The sequence below is a fragment of the Aspergillus pseudonomiae genome (genome assembly GCF_009193645.1).
Source record: "Aspergillus pseudonomiae strain CBS 119388 unplaced genomic scaffold BDV37scaffold_46, whole genome shotgun sequence".
NCBI classification, from domain to species: Eukaryota; Fungi; Ascomycota; class Eurotiomycetes; order Eurotiales; family Aspergillaceae; genus Aspergillus; species Aspergillus pseudonomiae.
In genome coordinates this window covers 218,081-237,034 of record NW_022476038.1, presented here as the reverse complement: position 1 = coordinate 237,034, position 18,954 = coordinate 218,081, and the positions used below count along the sequence as shown (strand labels likewise).

The 18,954-nt window shown below is 49.0% G+C and overlaps 5 protein-coding genes across 5 annotated transcripts; 1 reads left to right on the top strand and 4 right to left on the bottom strand.

Moving 5' to 3' along the window:
• Positions 1-95: 95 nt before the first annotated feature.
• Positions 96-5,392, bottom strand: BDV37DRAFT_284368 (uncharacterized protein; the record flags this gene model as incomplete). The annotated part of the gene is made up of 3 exons (XM_032087488.1): positions 96-209; positions 256-4,973; positions 5,020-5,392. The coding sequence occupies 3 exons, from the start codon at positions 5,390-5,392 to the stop codon at positions 96-98; spliced, it is 5,205 nt and encodes a 1,734-aa protein (XP_031940193.1).
• BDV37DRAFT_251807 (uncharacterized protein) lies at positions 5,254-6,342 on the bottom strand. Its single transcript, XM_032082352.1, has 3 exons — positions 5,598-6,342; positions 5,532-5,550; positions 5,254-5,477 (listed from the first exon to the last, which is right to left on the bottom strand). Exon 1 carries the CDS (start codon positions 6,102-6,104, stop codon positions 5,823-5,825), a length of 282 nt encoding a protein of 93 aa, XP_031940192.1. The 5' UTR covers positions 6,105-6,342; the 3' UTR covers positions 5,254-5,477; positions 5,532-5,550; positions 5,598-5,822.
• A 48-nt stretch (positions 6,343-6,390) lies between these two features.
• Positions 6,391-12,782, top strand: BDV37DRAFT_284367 (acyl transferase domain-containing protein; the record flags this gene model as incomplete). Its single annotated transcript, XM_032087487.1, has 4 exons — positions 6,391-11,578; positions 11,630-12,118; positions 12,175-12,290; positions 12,348-12,782. The coding sequence occupies 4 exons, from the start codon at positions 6,391-6,393 to the stop codon at positions 12,780-12,782; spliced, it is 6,228 nt and encodes a 2,075-aa protein (XP_031940191.1).
• A 412-nt stretch (positions 12,783-13,194) lies between these two features.
• Positions 13,195-14,671, bottom strand: BDV37DRAFT_272582 (uncharacterized protein; the record flags this gene model as incomplete). The annotated part of the gene is made up of 2 exons (XM_032084895.1): positions 13,195-14,015; positions 14,062-14,671. 2 exons carry the CDS (start codon positions 14,669-14,671, stop codon positions 13,195-13,197), a joined length of 1,431 nt encoding a protein of 476 aa, XP_031940190.1.
• Positions 14,672-16,253: 1,582 nt separating this feature from the next.
• BDV37DRAFT_294999 (alpha-N-acetylglucosaminidase) lies at positions 16,254-18,518 on the bottom strand (the record flags this gene model as incomplete). Its single annotated transcript, XM_032089766.1, has 2 exons — positions 16,254-18,151; positions 18,443-18,518. The coding sequence occupies 2 exons, from the start codon at positions 18,516-18,518 to the stop codon at positions 16,254-16,256; spliced, it is 1,974 nt and encodes a 657-aa protein (XP_031940189.1).
• Between the last annotated feature and the right edge of the window lie 436 nt (positions 18,519-18,954).

The following is an 18,954-nucleotide window of genomic DNA, read 5'->3' as shown; positions in this document are numbered from 1 at the left end:
ATGTTTGGCATAAAAACTATCAATGTTGTTACGAAATCAAGTTCTAACTAATCTTCTTGTATCATCCACCAGAAGATAAATTGAATGCGTTTCTATCAACCTTTTACGGCCACAGCAATTGCAACAGCTGCATTGGTTGAATAGCTGATACTTATCTCAACACTATCTATACCTTTGGCTTGGGCGATATCCTTGACTTGCCCATGAAGCTAAACAGCGTCAGTACGTCCACATCGAAGGGATAACAAAACTTACGGTAATTTTTGGGACGCCACAGTGGTTGAGGACCTCAATCTCGTGCATTGCAGCCCCGGGTCCCGAGGAGGAGGTCTGAAGACTTTTGAACACTGCCTCCTTGATACTCCATCGACCTGCAAACGAGGCCTGAGGATTGGTAGCCTTCGAACAGTACTCACGTTCAGCCATAGTGAAGTTGCGCTTTAAGAACGCCTCGTTCTCGATATTGATGCTGGCGATTTCTTCTACATCAACTCCCACGCTTGGGGGCAAAGTGCCTTTGGATCTCCCGACTGCTTCTACGAGCATGCGTTCAACAAGGCAAGATAAGGTGTTTCCTTCATCCTGGTTCTCGAATTTCCGCGAGTTGTGATCAGCGATAACGTTGATTGAATTCGACGGGCTTTCATGTGCTTCGTTAGTAGGCTGCGTCTGGTCATCTTGCAGACAGCTGCCTGGGTCCAGAAAGACCTTTTCCGTCGCATCTCGGTTCTCCCATGGTGGGAGGCTCTTTACTTGCACGATACGGTTGTTTAGTATGCGAGAGACAAACATTGGATTAGCAGCTCGCTGTCGTTGCGTCACTCGCATACTATATTCTTCATACATTGACGCAGAGATGGACGCAAAAAGGTAGCTAGGTGCTACAATAATGGCGATGGCACCTTTCTGCCCGAAACCGAAAGACGTTATCATGGTTGCCTTGACCCCTGTTGTCTGGATTGACTCCATAGGGTATACCAAATGTTCAAATTGTCGCAATTGCTGGTCGATATTGTCTGCGTTTCGGTTTCCTGGAACTATTCCACCCTGCAATATCTGCATGCAACCATTCAGCTGCCACGCCCCCGCTGCGGCCTTTGGATGCCCGGTTAATGACTTCTGGCATACACAGAGCAATGGATTTCCCTTGCGGCGGCCTAGATGTTCCATTTGGACGTTGATCACTTCGCCTTCATTGATGTCATTTGCCTTGGTTGATGTTCCATGCATCGAGACGACACCAATATCGTCAATTCCTAGGCCCCAAGTGGCTAAGGCTGCCCTGAGTGGAGATATTGATGGGTCTTGGAGACGAATGTCGTGAGCCCAGCGATATTGGGCATCGCGAACTCTCAGTCTCCTGAATTGTTCTGCTGCTTCCTCGGGGGCGCCTGAACCCTGTGCTTTCCTGAGCTGTCCAGTGACAAACCTTTGCTCGACATCCGCCACCTCCTCATCGAAGCCTGCGCGACGGAAACCAAAATCTAACATTGGAGATGCTTTAGCCTCATGACTCTCACGCGCGGCAGTTAGAATGCCTTTGCCAGGAGCAGGGATGGAGCGGCCGACCTGGTCACTAGCCATCTGGCAATACGCGACAACTCCGTGTATTGGCAGGCCCAACTTGAGGGCCAGTTCAGCATTCATTAGGAGTTGTACACCACAGCCGGCGGACTCAGCGAAGCCACTGCGTGAGCTGGCTGTTGGACGAGATATCTCACTGGGAAGCCTTCCTCTGGACAGCTCCTCTGCACAGTTGGCTGTAGCTTTTATACTATCAAACTCAAACGATAGCTCCTCACGATAGTCATCGCAGCCACCAACTATAGCTACCTTGCACTTGCCGGAAATAATAGCATCGCAGCCAATATCTAAGGATTCTAAGGCGGTAGCACATGCACCGACGGGAGTCTTAAGGGGCCCGGAAGCAGACAAGAGCAACATGTTGACCCATGCACCCATTGTGTTCAGGAAGTGTTCCAGTATGATATCGCCCCGTACTTGACGATCGAGAAATCGATCCCGATACATATTCTGAATGATCTTCATGGGCCCGCCTCCTGTACCCAAACAGTTTGCTAGCTCAGAAACATGAATGTGTTGGTAGATATCGTACGGATCGCTAATACCAGCTGATAGAAAAGCTTCTGAGACACAGCAAAGCGCATATAGTGTGGTTTTATCGACCTGTTGTACGATCTCTTCTGGAATGCCATAACGTAAAGCGTCCCAGCCAGTAGGGACTACCCCTGCTACAGACTGATGAAAGGGGACTGTTTTGGGAATCAGTAGAACTGCACCCTTCTTGAGAAACACACGATAGTTATCAGACCCTGTAATAGGCTGCAGCGTGATATTACTGCCGTGCCGTAGTTTGAAGGCTTCTGCGGATGTTTTTGAACATTCAAAAGGTGGAAGGTCCTCTTCGACAGCCACTTCCTGCAAGAATTCTTTCTGAGAGGGAATGTATGTGTCAATGCCCCCCGGCTCAATAAGACGTAGACCCGCGTTTGACATTATGTATTCATGATATCTTTGGGGAATATCATGATCATGTATTGGCTCCTGTGTCTCTGCATCGACCCAGCCAACATAAGATCGGCTTTTCCAATCGCCATCAATGTGATTTATTAATCCCATTATCCACGCCATTTCTATGTAGCCTTCCAAGCTAAACCGGCCTTGGTGCTCCATCTCCCACCGAGTGCGCGAATTTCCCCAGGGCCCGAGCTCTGAAAACCCTACCACGACGACCGTACGCGAGAGATCTATCATCCCTTTAAGATTGGGCAAGCTCACTGCCAAGTCATCATAGAGTTGTAGAGATGGAAATGGAAGTTTGAGAAAGGCGCGCCGCCTGCTAATATTAAGCCCAGAGTTCCCTGGCTGCTGCCTTTGTGGTCCGAAGAGCACTGAATAATGATGGGCGTCTTCTTCATGCAGGGCCTTCCGTATCTGCGCCTCTTCGGCAAGATGCTTACGACTTGCTGAAATATGGTCTTTGATGTCCCACATTTTACCCAACCCTCCGGTGAGATCTGCGTAAACTGGAGCTTGCTCAGCAAGTATAGTGATCCCAGGTGTCATCAACGCGAGGATGTTAAATGCCATTTCAGCCTGTGTGAACGTAACAACACCCAGCTTCTCCACTTCTTCTGCTATAAAGTTGGACGAGCGCATAAGACCGGTGCCTCTTGTCCAACCTATAACTGCTGCACAAATGGTGATGCAACTTGACCAGCCTTCAGAGTGGAAGCGGTTCAAGAGCGTCTTTAAACCAGCTTTTGACTCCGCATACAAGCCATCACCGCCAAAGGAGCCTTCGTTACATGACATGGGCAGAACAATCGTTGTTGGCCGACAGCTAATGCGTCGTTTCTCCTTTTGCTGCCGAATAAATCCGATGGTCCGTAGGAGATTGACCAGCATAGTCCTAAGTGCTAGCTCCTGATGACTTCCCAATGTATCCAATTCACCCGCTTGGGGAACAGCAGCAAATGGTATGACATAGTCTAGGTCGCCGCCTATAGGGGAATTAACACCATATATATGCTCAATCAGGTATTCACAATCCCGTTTGCTGGCCTGGTTCATTGGAAGGACTGTCAAGGACGCTCCTCTAGCGCCATACTGACGGTACATATTTTGATAAAAGCTCGCGCTTTCCGAGATAGTCCGACTTGTGGTGACGACCACCTGAGCACCACCACATAAAAGGCCCTGGACGACCTGTGCTCCAATTGAGTTAGGGCCAGCCCCTGTTACTAAAACAGTCTTGCTGGCATAGCTGAAGCCAGTAGTAGTTCCGGCGCCTAGAACTGAATGAAATATCCTGGTAGCGTCCACGTCATATTCCCACCCACTTTCATTTTTTCGAGACTTAAGATGAACAAAAGGAATTCTTTTTTTGAGGTCATCGGCACATAAACGTCCTTGGCGTACAACGTCCGGATAGGAAGACGCTTTCCGGGCTGTCTCCATATATTCCAGTTGGCCTGAGCTGCTGACTGTGGTTTGCGGGCCCAAGGCTGGCGATGAGTAGATATAAATGGGATCACTTGCCAGAGCAAGGTTTCCTAAACGAAGAACCTCTTTTAGCACAAGTGAGACATCCGAACAAGGATAAATCGTCTGGTTTGGACATAAAATAGGGTGGGGCGGTTTGATCACTGCCTTGATAATGTTACTACACGTCGCATCCCACCGGTTCAGCATCCTGCCTAGGTGGTTGCCTTTCGTTGGCAGAGCCGCCTCTACCTGGCCTAAAGCAATTTGGTGTAACCATTGTATAAGTCCTTCTCTCGCCCAGTTCCACCAAGAGTCGTAGTTTCGAGACTGGCTGGTATCAAAGATTGACTCTATACCTTGACAAAACTGGTCATCAAATTCAGCGTTCCATCTCTCTAACGTTTCTTGATAAGTCGTGTCCAGCGGCGATTGTTCTGAAGCTCCGAGGTCTATCTGCAGATACTTCGCAAGTATATCAAAATGCTTACGGTGATAGCTGTGCTGCTCTTTATAAAGGATCTCCTGATTCGAAAAGCCCCCAGGAGACGGCATAGCTTCGCTCCGGTCACTACATAGGCCATCGGCAGAGGCCAGAGAAATCCCTTGAAGCAGCGCGTACCGGCTGACTAACTCATCAAGATACGCCTGTGCAGCATCTGCATTTGCTAAACGGGCGGGCGGCTCAATAGTAGTCGCAAGGCAGATGGGAACAAGACAGTGAGTCTTGGAAAAGCCCCAGCGAGAGCATATGTAATCCTGCATGGAGTTTTGGTTAAATCCAGCGGGCATCTTTCTTGATATTAACCTAGCAATTAGAGTGGTCATCTGTTTGGCTGGCTTTCCAACAAAAGCACCTTGCAGCGCTTCTCCCAATGCAGCCAGGGTCATATCTTCAGCTTCCTCTGGCACCTTGCCAAATTCAGCGACAAAGTCTCCTACTAGCTCATTTTGTAGTGTGGATTTGCCTAGTTAGTTAGCCACAATTCATCGGTTGAACGAGCATAGCCATACCACCAGATAATTCGCGGATAGTCTTTCCCATGGAAACTTTATCAAACGGTCGTCGTAGTTTTTGAGCTGTCATAGCAAGGACAATATTGCTACTTGATAGAGCCACGTCAAGACTGGGTGAAGACTTTGAGAGAAGCGCTTTAGGCGAAACACATTGTTGTGGTCCCCGTTGAGGGCCAGGGGACAAAGGTAGCAAAGATACATCGTGAGAAGTCAACTGTCCTGCCCTATCTTTCTTGTCCGACCATGGATTAGAGTTTGAATAATTATACAAGATTTCGTCTTTGTTGTCCTGATAGGAGAGAAACTGTAGATGCGACCATTGCGAAGTCGCATAAGACTTGTAGTATCTAGTAGCGGATTTTCTGGCCATAGTGGCAAGTGTAGTACGCGGACCGATTTCAACGAAGCGGCATATTGGAGGGCAGCCAGTAATCAATTCATGTTGAGTTTCGATCCTAGGAAAATCAGCATGGGATAGCACTAAACGCTGACTGGACTTACCACCGTACAGGATATGCTAATTGATATCTGCCCACTTAGTATAAACAGAAAACTAGATCAGGTGGAGAACTCACGAGAGCAGCTCTATAAGCAATTTAAATGCTAATTGATTTCTATCTTTCTTCTGATAGTGCCCAGCTGACATCGGATCCATGATCATATTCGAGTGCTTGATCATAGCGAAAGGGTCAACACACAGGACCAGTCTCAAAACCAGCAGTCTCTAGTTCCACAGGATAAACACAGACTTCCCATGTAGGATAGAACAGAGTATAACTAATTTCCCACGCGAGTGGCTCTCATAGCTCGACAATGAGCATCGCTTCAGGGCAGGATTCAAGTGTTCCAGTGAATTTTGATCTTTGGGCCTGACTCGTAGATATACCTACTCCAATGCGATTGATACACAGATAAAGCATGGATATTCTTAAAGATACGGGCAATAGTGCGAAGTGGGTGATACAAAGAAAAACTCCGTCTGTGAAACTCCGGCGGCGAGTGAGAGAGCAAGTTATATCAACTGTAGCTTCTCTACTACGGTCGACATTCTTCCACAGCCAGGGGAATCTCCGCACCCTCATGGGCTGACTTCAAACTGCAATTGATCCATTTATTCAACACACTGCCGAACGTGTAGGTATAAACTCACCAAAATCAGGTCCATTGACAAATTGGTAGCGGGCTTATCCATTCCAGTATCGCAGATATAGTTGCCTTAGTCTCATCTTTCTATGCCGTGCACGAGCTTTTTTCCTGTGTTGCTCCGGTAGGGCAAGGGCGGTATACTTGTGGCAATAGGCGATAATACATCGATCGAACATTTACGCCGACAGATCGTGTGGAAAGGAGATGGATACAAGGGTAAAGATGATGGAGGAGATGACTGCTCCCCTGTCACCTGACTCCACAGCAACTGCCGTCATAGAGCCTCCCTTAATGCGCCACACCGTCCTATCGTCTTCCAGTATCACTTTCAACGTGGAATTTCAGCATAGGGACATAATTCTTTCTCTCGCCGTTCCAAGTGCCTTCTCTTCCTTCCATGCCCTACAGAGAGATGCGTTTCTTCGCTCAATCTCACTATCTTGCACCGACGATATCAAGCACCCTGTCGAATTGGCGCTAGCCTATATCGAATTCCTCCACTTTCAGAAAGAGATAACGGGGGCAGCTTGGGCGGCGCTCTTGGAGGCATTCGACAATGAATTTCTTGGAAGAATAGACATCCATTCTCTCATCGCGGAGGTAACGTCGAGATCAGAGCAACGACAGCGGTGGTTGCGTATATACTATCATGCAGTCGATCTTAAACAAGAAAACGGGGTTGAGCATGGTGTTGAGGGTGTGGTCTACACCAGAAGTAGATTTTTCCACAATGTTGAGACCAGTCAGTTTCAAGTAATGGCACTGTTTGGAGGCCAGGGGGATGCGAGTCCTACATGTGTGAAGGAGCTTTCCGAACTGTACAACACATACCAGTCGATACTCCAGGGCTTTCTACGAAGAATGGGGTCTAGACTTGCCGAGCTGTCCCGTTTGCCAAAGTGTCGCTCATACTATCAGCGACGATACTTGGATATCGAGGCTTGGATGGCCGACGCCGCTGTGGTACCTAATAGTGCTTTCGTGGCCAGTGCCCCTGTTAGCGTACCCGTGATCGGATTGTTGAGTCTCGCTCGATACATCGTTACTTGCCGGATACTAGGGATATCGCCCGGAAAGCTGCGGACACTGCTTTCTGCCACCACGGGGCATTCTCAGGGTCTTTTGGTATCAATTGTTGTTGCCATATCGGACACATGGGAGTCGCTTTACGACAATAGCAGCTTATTAGTGGATGTCTTGTTCTGGTTGGGATGGGAGTGTCATAATTGCGCGCCCCAAATTACAATCCCTAGAAGGTCCACGAGAAGCGAAGAAAATGACGTGGATCCCGACACCCATCTATACATGCTCAGTATTCGAGGGGCAACACGATGCCAAATTGAGGATATACTGGCCCACATGAACCGTCACTTGAGCCAAGATTCGCAGTTGTATCTGGCGTTGGCAAATGCTCAAGATCAATTCGTTGTTGCCGGTCCAAATTCATCATTATTACATCTTAGGAACTACCTTCAAGAGGTTAGTACCTCTGCCATAAATCGGAGCCAAATCCCATTCGGCAGCAGAAGGCCATTTCTCCAGCTTAACTTCCTGCCGATCAGCACACCTTTCCATACGCCATATCTTCGTCCTGCCGTAGAATCCTTGAGAAAACGATTTTCAGAAAGACGGATCCTCCCCCAGCAACTAGCCATCCCGGTATTCGACACTAGGACTGGTCATGATCTCCGTGCTTATGATGGGAATATCCTGCATTTGGCGTTTGATGCTATTGCCCATGACATCTGCGACTGGCCTGCTGCAATGGCCTGTTCACCCAACATCAGTGCTCGCCGCCCTCCTGTGTCACACATTATTGTTTTTGACCGGGGTGGTCTTGGTTCATTGGTGAAGAAGGTTAAAGAGGGTCAGGGGATTCGCGTAATTCAAGGGTCTGATCTCGATTCCCGGGATCCCGAGATGGGAACCATGAAGGATCTATTCTCTCCCTTGTTACTTGATTCCGCGACTAGGCTCCAAACTTGGGGCCAGCGCTTCCAACCACGACTAGCCCCGGGAACAAAGATTAAGATTGAAACACGTCTCACGCGGCTTTTGGGCGCCCCTCCAATTATGGTTGCTGGTATGACACCCACTACGATGCATTGGGACTTTGTTGCAGCCATCATGAATGCAGGTTATCACGTCGAGCTGGCCGGTGGAGGTTACCATAGTGCCGACCGCATGGCGTCAGCCATCGATCAGCTAGTCAAGAATATTCCCGCCGGACAAGGCATCTCCTTTAACTTGATTTACGCCAACCCTCGTGCTATCAGATGGCAGATCCCACTTTTACGTCGCTTATCGCATGATGGTGTCGTAATCGACGGTTTGACTTTTGGAGCCGGTGTCCCTTCGCTAGAAGTCATCGCAGAGTACATACAGACGCTAAATTTGAGACATATCGGTTTCAAGCCTGGGTCAATGGCGGCCATCCGGGATGTGATTAGTATCGCCAGGGCTCACCCCGACTTTCCAGTTATCCTTCAATGGACTGGTGGTCGTGGAGGAGGGCATCACTCTCGTGAAGACTTCCATGCTGTCATGCTGAATATGTACGGACTAATACGGCAACAATCGAACATTTATTTGGTGGCTGGCAGTGGGTTCGGTAGCAGCGGTAGCATCTATCCATACCTTACAGGCTTATGGTCAGTTCCGATGGGATATGCGTCCATGCCATTTGATGGAGTACTTTTGGGTACTTGCATGATGGTTGCGAATGAGGCTCATACAAGCAAAGCCGTCAAAGATGTCATCACGTCGACACCCGGATTGGACGACAATGACTGGGAAAAGACATATACCGGGCCTGCCGGGGGAATAATTACAGTGCAGTCGGAAATGGGCGAGCCAATACATAAAATAGCAACCAGGGGCGTGCGCCTGTGGGCTGAAATGGATAAGACTGTTTTCAGTCTCCCCCGGCAAGACCGTGTCACGTATTTGACCAAACATCGTCTTATGATAATTCATCGGTTGAATGCCGACTTTGCAAAGCCATGGTTTGGCCGCAACTCACAAGGGGCTGTAATTGACTTGGACGAAATGACCTACACCGAGGTAATAAATCGGCTGGTGGAATTAATGTATATTGGTCATCAGAAGCGTTGGATCGACTCGACTTATGTGGATTTCACATTCGCATTCGCCGCCCGTACCTTCGAACGCTTGCCGGTTGAGTTGAACAATTCAGAGCATCTTTCTCGAGAGTCACTTGAGCTTCACCCAACCCGCTTTGTTCGTGTGTTTAGCACTGCGTGTCCCGCTGCAGTTTCAGAAGTCTTGAATCCGGAGGATGTCTCGTTCTTCCTCATGCAAACCAAAAAGGAAAATCAGAAGCCTGTCAACTTCATACCCACCCTGAACGACGATTTTGAGTACTATTTCAAGAAGGACTCGCTATGGCAATCGGAGGATATTGACGCTGTGATTGGTCATGATCCAGACCGAGTATGCATTCTTCAGGGCCCTGTGGCAGCGCAGTTTTCATGTGATCGAGGAGAATCGGCAAAGGAGATTCTGGATACTCTGCTATTTTCTCTCAGCGACCGCTTCCAACGAGATATGTGTGCAGAGGAATTGACTATCGGGATTGATAGTGGCTTAGTTACACCAGATTCCTGGTCCACAGTCTCGCCCGGTACTAAGGAATCTTTTATGGAGGAAATCTCTACTCCATGCTCCACAACACTCTCGGACGCCAGTGATGATCCATGCGTGTGTTCATTGACATTTCCTTACAGTCCCGATCGAAACATTCCCGCTTGGGTACGGGCAGTTCTGGAAGATAAATTTGTCTTGCAGGGCGGACTGCGGCAAAAGAATCCTTTTCGCGAGTATGTCAAGAAATACCCTGAATCCGCTATCCAGTACAATCCCGCTCGGTTAGAGATATCTGTGGTGGCTCAAGACAGTCTGGACGTCAAATCTTCGATGACGATCACTTGTCAGAATGGGGCGGAGGTTATTGTCGAACTTCATCCTCCATATAAAGCACAGAATTTGCAGCTACTGTACGAATTTGATCCTAGCAGGGCTCCCTTCAGACTGAGCGAAATCATGGAAGGCCGGAACGAGCGTATCAAGTCATTCTATAGTGCAATCTGGCTTGGTAAGACCATAGTTAGCAATATTGGTCTGTACAGTCTATTTGACGGGCATCCAATGAAGCTGGCCCGCGAGCGGTTCGAGGGGTTGGCCTTGACCGTCGGTGCAGCGTTTCCCGACCACCGGATCGTGTTATCAGATTCAGAAATTTTGCCTATTAGCGTTGGCATTATTATCGCTTGGGACGTCATATGCCGTCCCCTTCTTCTCATAGATGTTGAAGGTGATTTACTTCGTCTAGTTCATCGATCTAACACGACTGCATACACTCATGGCGTCAGGCCGCTCAGGTTGGGTGAAACAGTCAGCTCCCAATCTCAGGTTCAGGCTGCCTATATAGAGGATTCGGGCAAGGTTGTGGTTATAGAAGCGCGGATTATTCGCTCTGGGGAGCATGTGTTGACAGTAACGTCAACGTTTCTTTTCCGAGGTTCTTTTCGCACTGTCAAAAACACCTTTCGAAAAACAAAGTTATGCGATTGGGCGGTAAACGTGCAATCGAGGTCAGAGGAGATGGTGCTAAAAGAGCGAATGTGGTTTCATCCAGTCGCCGCTCTACCTTCGCTGGTAGGCAAGACAGTGGTTTTCAATGTCGAGAGTCACGTTACGTATAAGGAAAACGCGCGCACAAAACTTCAAGTCACTGGCCAGGTACATTGCCGGACAGGCTACAAATTCGAACATATAGGAGATGTTCATTTCGCATGTGATGACTGTCTTGGAAACCCGGTTTCAGAATTCCTTGAACGCAAAGGGACTGCACAAGGAGGCAGAATAAACTTTGGGAGCCCTGGCTGGTCGGGCCCATCGTCATTTGAAATTCAAATGCCTGCCAGCAACCAGGACTATGCTGAAGTTTCTCAAGATTTCAATCCTATTCATGTCTCAACCATCTTTGCTAACTTTGCCCAACTGCCGGGCACGTTGTCCCATGGCATGTGCACATCAGCGATTGTAACTGCGGTTCTTGAGCACTTGGTCTTGAAGAGTGATCGGGCACGCCTGAGAAGTTTTTCCACTGAGTTTTTGGGAATGGTAATGCCTTCAGAGAGGTTGGCAGTACGACTAGAGCATGTGGGGATGGTTGAAGGGAGAATGCGATTTGTTGTAGAAGCATGCCGAACTGGGAACGGAGAGAAGGTGATGACTGCGGAGGCCGAAGTGGAACAGCCTGCAACAGCGTACCTCTTCACTGGTCAAGGTAGTCAAAGTAGAGGTATGGGTATGGAGTTATACAATAGGAGCTCAAGTGCCAAGGAGTTGTGGGACGAGATTGATGCGCATATATACAACGCTTATGGTATGTTTCATACTCTGCTTGTCCGCACGGTTCCACTTACGAAATGAATAGGCTGGTCTGTCCTGGACATCGCCAGGAACAACCCAAAGACTCTCACCATTCGCTTTGGGGGCAAACATGGCCGGAAGATCCGCGGAAATTACCTCTCCATCACAGCGGAAAGAGTGCTTCCTAATGGTGACCGGGTGCAAGAGCCAGTTCTGGCGGGGCTCACAGCAGAATCGGCGTCTTACACATTCCATGATCCTAGGGGGCTCTTGTATTCGACACAATTTGCACAACCGACGATTCTTCTGTTCGAAGCGGCAGCTTTTGCAGAAATGCGTGCCAAAGGCTATGTATCACGCGAGGCGGTATATGCCGGACATTCCTTGGGGGAATACGGGGCACTTTCTGCACTGTCAAAGTTTATACCAACTCTTGCCCTCGTAGAATTAGCTTTCTACAGGGGGTTGATGATGCAGGCGTCGGTGGAACGAGATCGTGGAGAGAGCGCCACGTATGGTATGGTGGCTGCGAATCCAGAACGTGTGGGCAAATGTAGGTACTTTGTGCATAATGTGGTATCTGACTACAGGGAGAGCTGACCAACCCAGTTTTTGATCAAGCTTCATTGAGCACCGTGGTTCGCACGATTGCTGCTGAGAGCCGGCAATTGTTGGAGATCGTGAATTTGAACGTGGATGGGGAGCAGTATGTCTGTTCAGGCACGGTAAATTGCCATCATTTTCCCTAATCATTCGCTCGACTCTAACATGGCGATCCCCAGTTAACCAATCTTTACGTCCTCGGCAAACTGATGGACCATATCGCACAGTGCCACAGTGGAGCAAAGCAAGTTCAAGAGATGATGGACTCCATCGACGCGTCCACGACGGGGCTCCACCAAGTGATCCGCGACCTCCTGCATCATGCCAAGACCCTTCCTCTACCAATTGAACTGCAGCGCGGCCAAGCAACGATTCCCCTGCAAGGCATCGACGTGCCTTTCCATTCCAGTCATCTGCGCTCAACAGTGGACATGTTCCGACAATGTCTACTCCGGGCAGGACTTCTGGCGGGAAATATAGATGCAGAGGAGCTAGAGGGGAAATATATTCCTAACCTGATGGCGCAACCGTTTTCATTAGACGAGAAATATATCAGACAGGCTTTCGACCTCACGCAGAGTCCGGTTCTAGGAAAAATCCTGGGCATAAGTTAACATACTTTGCATACCGCCAAGGCACCACGCCAAAGGCCCCGGGTATCTTGTTTTCCTTTCTCTCCTGATTTCCTCAAATTCCTTCTTGGCATGCCTCAGTGAGTTCATTTTTGTCCAATACTACACCTACGCGGCTACGCCTCTATAAAGCCAAACTCAGGCCTTGCTGTTGCATAGATAGCTCTAGAGATACCAGGAAGAAAAAAACCAGGTAATTGCTTCCGTTTTGCATTGTAGTTGTTACCCTCGTTATGATGGTATAGTAGCATGAAATATAAATATATAACTGGATCAGTAGTACATACGAGATGCTTCCACAAAATGCAAGAATTCTGCGACCATGTAAAAAAGAAGTGGTGAAGCGAAAATCATGTATAATTTCTATTCCATTTCCTCGATTCTTGGAGTTTCATCACGCTCCGAAATGTCTTCTATACTCTACTTCCAATTGTCTCAACATACTACCGATATCAAAATGCCAGATCTTATGAGACCGCCGTTTGATCTCATCATACCCCTTGTCCATATCCGAGCCACAGTGCGGATCATTCCACTCATAGATCTCACAGGCTTCACGACTACTTCTCACCAGCCATTGAGATCGCTCACGACGCACCGCACTGAACGCCGCAAACGCGGCCTGGAGAGCCACAGTCTTGCGTCCGCCTGGAGTCTTAATACGTGATTGCACCATGTCCAACAAAGCAGTCAACGCCAATGCATCCTCAATCCCAATCCCAGCGCCGGCTCCATGATGCGGCGACGACGCATGAGCTGCATCACCAGCGATACACACACGCCCACGCGAGTAAGTCGGCGCAGGGTAGTCCAGAGAATCGAAAACACCCCATTTCTCCAACTCAACAGGCAGCAGATCGATGATAGCTCTCACTGTCGGGCCCCAATCCGCAAAGGCGCCAGCCACTTCATTTTTAGTCGCCAGCTGCGACATACTGCGGTCGAGAGGCCAGTCATCGGGGTCCGTGACGAAGGCCACCACGTTCATTAGAGTCTGCTTGGCAACAGGAAAATGAAGGACGTGCGCGTTCGGACCGCCATACATATGCTGGTTGTGCGCGCGGTAGTGGCCCAGTCGAGCAGTCGCTTCTTCCATGGGGACTAGCCCTCGATAGGCCACCTTGTGTGTATAATGCGGATAGGAGGCGGGATTACCTTCGCCCAGGATGAGCTCGCGCACACGAGACTTGATCCCATCGCATCCGATAACTGGACCTATATCAACACCAAAGCTCAAGGCCTGAGATTGATGCAAACTCACCGGCATCCGCCCTCCCAACACTCCCATCGCAAAACCTCAACAAAACCTTGCCCACCCCATAATCCTCCACCCGGTCCAGCCTCTTCCCTAACTTCACGACACCCCCGGGAAAAAGCCTCATAACCTCCTCCAGGAAATGCGCCCGATGACACCCCTCAAACCCCTTCGGCCCTGTCGCCAATGCATAGAGCTTCTTCCAGGTCATATCATCCAGACCATCCGGGTCATGATTATATCCATCAACAAAGTGCATATTATTGTTCGGATTACTTGGGTCCCCGTTTGTCGTAGCCACGGCGGCCACACAGTCGACGATACGTTGGTCGATCATTGACATGCACCGTCGGGCATTGGCCGTGAAGGCGATTCCTGCGCCGGTCTCAGGGGGACTCCGGGCTTGCTCGTACACTGTTACCTTGATATTTTTGGCCAGGAGACCGAGGGAAAGGATTGCTCCGATGATGCCGCAGCCTATGATAGCTATTTCGAGGGGCTCATCTTCGATGTCGAGGGGTGGTGCTTCGGGGTCCTGGCTGGTTGTTGGGGTTGGGTTTGTTTGGAACGGAGGGAGCCATGATGGGCGCAGGCGCGATAGGATGCTGGTGAGCATATTGCTTGATGGATTGTTCTTTTAGTTGAAGGGCCGTCTATTCTTAGTCTCTAGGAGGAGAAGAGGGACTCAGTGTGCTATGTTGGTATGGATTGAGCTTTACATTCTGGACAGGTTAGCTGAAGCAACTGGACAGTCCATGCGCTGACTAGCTATGGAATCTGGGCGTCAGACTGCTACGCTACAAGGCCTAGCTATTGAGGGCATCATTTGATTGTCTCGGCGTAAATCTACGGCGTATTGAACCCATCGAAGATGCATTAGCTCGGACCCTTGAGGGATGAACTGCAGGTTAATGAGAGGGTTCGAAATAATGGCCTCCCTTAGTCATTTTGATCTGAACTCGGCATTATGGTCAACTCCTTCGTTGTCCACCCTATATCACGCGACTAACAATAGAGCGTCGGCCATACAGACATACGTCGTGTACCCACATCTCAAACTGATTGCTACATCGTCTGGTCATTTGCAAGAATGGATCGATGTTGCCGGAAGTTTCACCTCATTCGAAGAAGGTAACAATCTGTCCAACCTCAACCAAAATCTAGAACAGAACGAGCTGCCCTGCCACACACAGCATCCTCCAGGAGCACCCTACTTCATCAAACAATTTGCCATTTGTCCCGCATTTACCACCCATATCCTCACATCGCCACCTAAGTATAAATCACGCAGACATCCGAAGAGACGGGTCCTCGGTTACCGACATCTTCGCCCCGCCTCAGTATGAACAGCGAAAGGAAAATGACTCATATCAATATAGGACCCCATGCACACGTGCAACTAGGGGCATGTTTCAGCCAATAGGACATAACCGGGCCATCGGGCTGGTTTAACCTTCCGGTCCTCCCGCCCGTCCGCGTAGATCACCCGATAATCTTCTCCAGGGCCATGCGCAATGGGAACCAGCATAGAAGGTGTGCATCGAACATCTTTTCTCCGAATTTGTTGGTGGCAAAGGGCAACCTGTGAAACGGCGTACAGCAATAGCGGAAGTACCTCTGCAGGAATATGCAGTCGAATAAGTGGTTACACATAGTAGGACGACAGTGCGTCGACTCCAGTTCTTTTTGGCCCTCCGACTGGAACAAGACCATGGTGGTGAAGGCGACCCTCCATGAGACTTTCGTGGCGGTAATTCCTAATCCCAAACGATTATGTTACAAGTCAACCAAAGAGGAAGAGTGGAAAGCCCCATCTAGTGCTCTAGTGGAAAGGAGCATCGCCTTTCGATGTACAAGCCACCCACCGCTCTGTGGTTGCCACTCCCTGCTGCTACCGAAAGAGGGCATCGATAATGCTGAATAGAACTCAACGTCTTCTACGCAAGCTGATGAATGAAGTCTTGCAATTTGGCACAACCTTTTGGCTTGAGGTCTATTGTATCTTCATTTTATTATGATACATCCTGTCATTGCAGTGGTAGCTCCTTGCAATCCTTTGTATACGAACCTTATGTATCCTAATGTATGATAGAGGCATGCGACTTGCTCGATGTTCGGAAAACGTGTATGCGGGCACCTGGTAGACGACGTGGAGGACGGTGACTCCCGATGATAGAGTGATTCTTGAATGTGTTTCTTCATTGTCGAACATGATCTCCAAATATTGACGACCAACTTTGCGACACATTCCTGAGGACTAGTTCAAGTCCTCTACACGAGGAATTTGGCGAAGATATACCTGGCTCCCCACTCTGCCCTTGCCATGACAACTCAAACACCCTTAACCTTTCCTGTAGTTCCGTACGGTTATAGCTAGTCTGGTCCCTCTCAGCAAGATAGGCCACGAAGATAGACCATCGAGGCAGATAGTAAGAGGAGATAAGACCTGACCAGGCCTTGGACGCATAATCGCTGATCTCTCCGGTAGGACCCCATAGAGTAATCTGATTCCGGGCATTGTACTCGAAGAAATCCTTTTCTGCCGTGGTGTTTCCCCAATGTCTGGCGCTTGAGATCCACTTTGCAAGGGAGAAGTTCTCATTGCAAGACAAGACTTTGTCAATAGCCGATAGAAGGTCGAGAAGCCTTTGGCTCTGCGAGGCGATGTCGTCCGTCACGCTGTTTTCTGTTCCTGACTTCCATGAACTTATAAGATTTGAATAGAACTTGACGAAAGCATTTCCCATTAACTGGCGCGTGATATCGACCATATCATATTCATATGCCGGGTTTTGCCAGAGTGATGGATTGTTTTTCGTCGCATTCATAAATAAAGACCATACTTCATTTAAGACAGTTGGATCATAATTAATAGATGTAGGAGTAGGATAATGACCAACACGGCCAACCAAGCCGTCGATATCCGGTGAAAGCACAAAGATGGACTTCGTCACTGAGTATGTCGTGAGATTAGTATTATTATAGACCGTCGTCCGCATCAGGTCCCACGCTGTATACAACTCCTTTGGCACTGAAAAGTTTCCGGCATACCGGCTGCTGACCCAGTTTCGAAAATATACTCGTGTATCAATCGGTTTCGCCGACCAAGCCTGGTCTAACAGTAAATCATACACAACTTCATTCCCTTCCTGGCCTTCCATGGTGAGCCCGAATCCCACAAGCGACTGGGATTGATTTAACGCGTGGATAGGATCCGCCGTGATGTTCATAACTTGCCCGTACAAGCCGATATTTCCACCAAAGTCGTGTAATTGACACCAGATCCACGGCTTCCCGAAATAGGACTTTGTCCGTTGCCACTGCGGCCTTGACTCCGAGTATAGGTCTAGGATGAGCATATCATCATCCCTCTCCACCCCGCTCAAGTAGGCTGAGATTCGGCTGGAATTCCAAAAGTCCTTCTTATCATAGAACAACCACCCCTGCATCATCCATACCGCAGCCGGATTGACGGCTTTCAAACTCCGCCAGGTATGTAGTGACAAGTTGCGAAGGTACCCTAGCTCCCCAGACGCAGGATTAATCTCATTAAACTGATCGAGCGCATAAACATGTGTGACATTTCCAAAGGCACGCATTTGCCTCAAGATCACATTCTTCTGTAACTCGGCAAAGGTGTCATCAAGCGGACTCAAGAAGGACACTTCGGTAAACTTCGTCGCAAATCCTGACCACTGCGACCCATTCACCACGGTCGCATGCGGTCGAACCCGCTTTATAGCGGGTGGTACAAACCCAGGAAAAGCGGGAAGTATGGGTGTCATGCCTAGTTCAACGATTTGGTTGACGATTTTCTTCTGTAGCTCGAATTGCGCCTCGAGCCATGATATGCTGACGTTGTGGCCGCCCCAGGAGCCTTGGATGTTCCCCAGTCGATCCCATGCTTGGAAGGCAGGGCCGCTGAAGAATGGTAGTATCTCCTCGTCAGCCATTCCGAGGTCTCGAAGCGAGTCGAGAAGAACCTTCTCGTAGCCGACCCAGGCGAGGATTAGATTTACGCCTCTCAGGGCGGCCCAATCGAGTTCTAGTTCCCAATCTTCCCACGTCCAGAAGGCAGTCGTGTATGAGAAAGTCACTGCACCGAGCGTGTATGAGTAATAAGTCGTGCTATCAAGTTCAATCAAAGTCGGACAGGGCCCTGGCCAAAGAGATGTTTACCTGGATTGAGATGGTACCGCCATGTGACAATACTTTCGCCTGTCAGCGGCACATCGAGTTTGGGAAGAGATGCCGGCACAGCATGTAGTCGACTACCAACAAACCAATAGATATCCACATGCGTGATCTCACTAAGGTATCGATGTAGACTGTCAGTTCGTTAGCAGGACGCTGCATGATAAGATTTGTGGGATTCAGTTGGAGATACCCTGCGGCAAGCGCGCTTCGAGAATTCCCTTCCACATGAATTGAGCCATTGGCTTGTGTCGACACAGTGTACGCATCTTGGTGGTGGCGTCCGGTGGTAAAGTTCAGTGATGAACCGTTCAAGGAGAACAAGAATTTGTCGACATGATCTGGTAGTCTCCTTCGGACAAGATTGACGATTCCCTCCGTCGGATCCTGTTCACCTACGGCGGCAGTCGTAAGGAGGAACGTTGCCACTAGGCTCAATAATAGCGTTGGGCTGAACATCTCACTTTAGTTTGTCTATATTCTTATTTATCCTGTTAGGCAGTTCCAGGTGTCAAACTTGACTTCTTGATCCGCAATAGGATATCGCAAAGTGATGGTAGCTGATTGGTTCTGTCTTTGGGCGTGTCGTGAGCCTGCAGGACGATACGCTGTGGTAGGCTTGGTAAAGACAGTCTTCTCTACAAAGCAATGGCTTGAGAAAGAGCTAATTATTCCTATAACGAATGTATTAACGGGGCCAGCAGA

Bases quoted from the DNA above. Each gene is read 5' to 3' on its own strand.
- BDV37DRAFT_251807 (XM_032082352.1), bottom strand. From the start codon at position 6,104: ATGAGGGTGCGGAGATTCCCCTGGCTGTGGAAGAATGTCGACCGTAGT.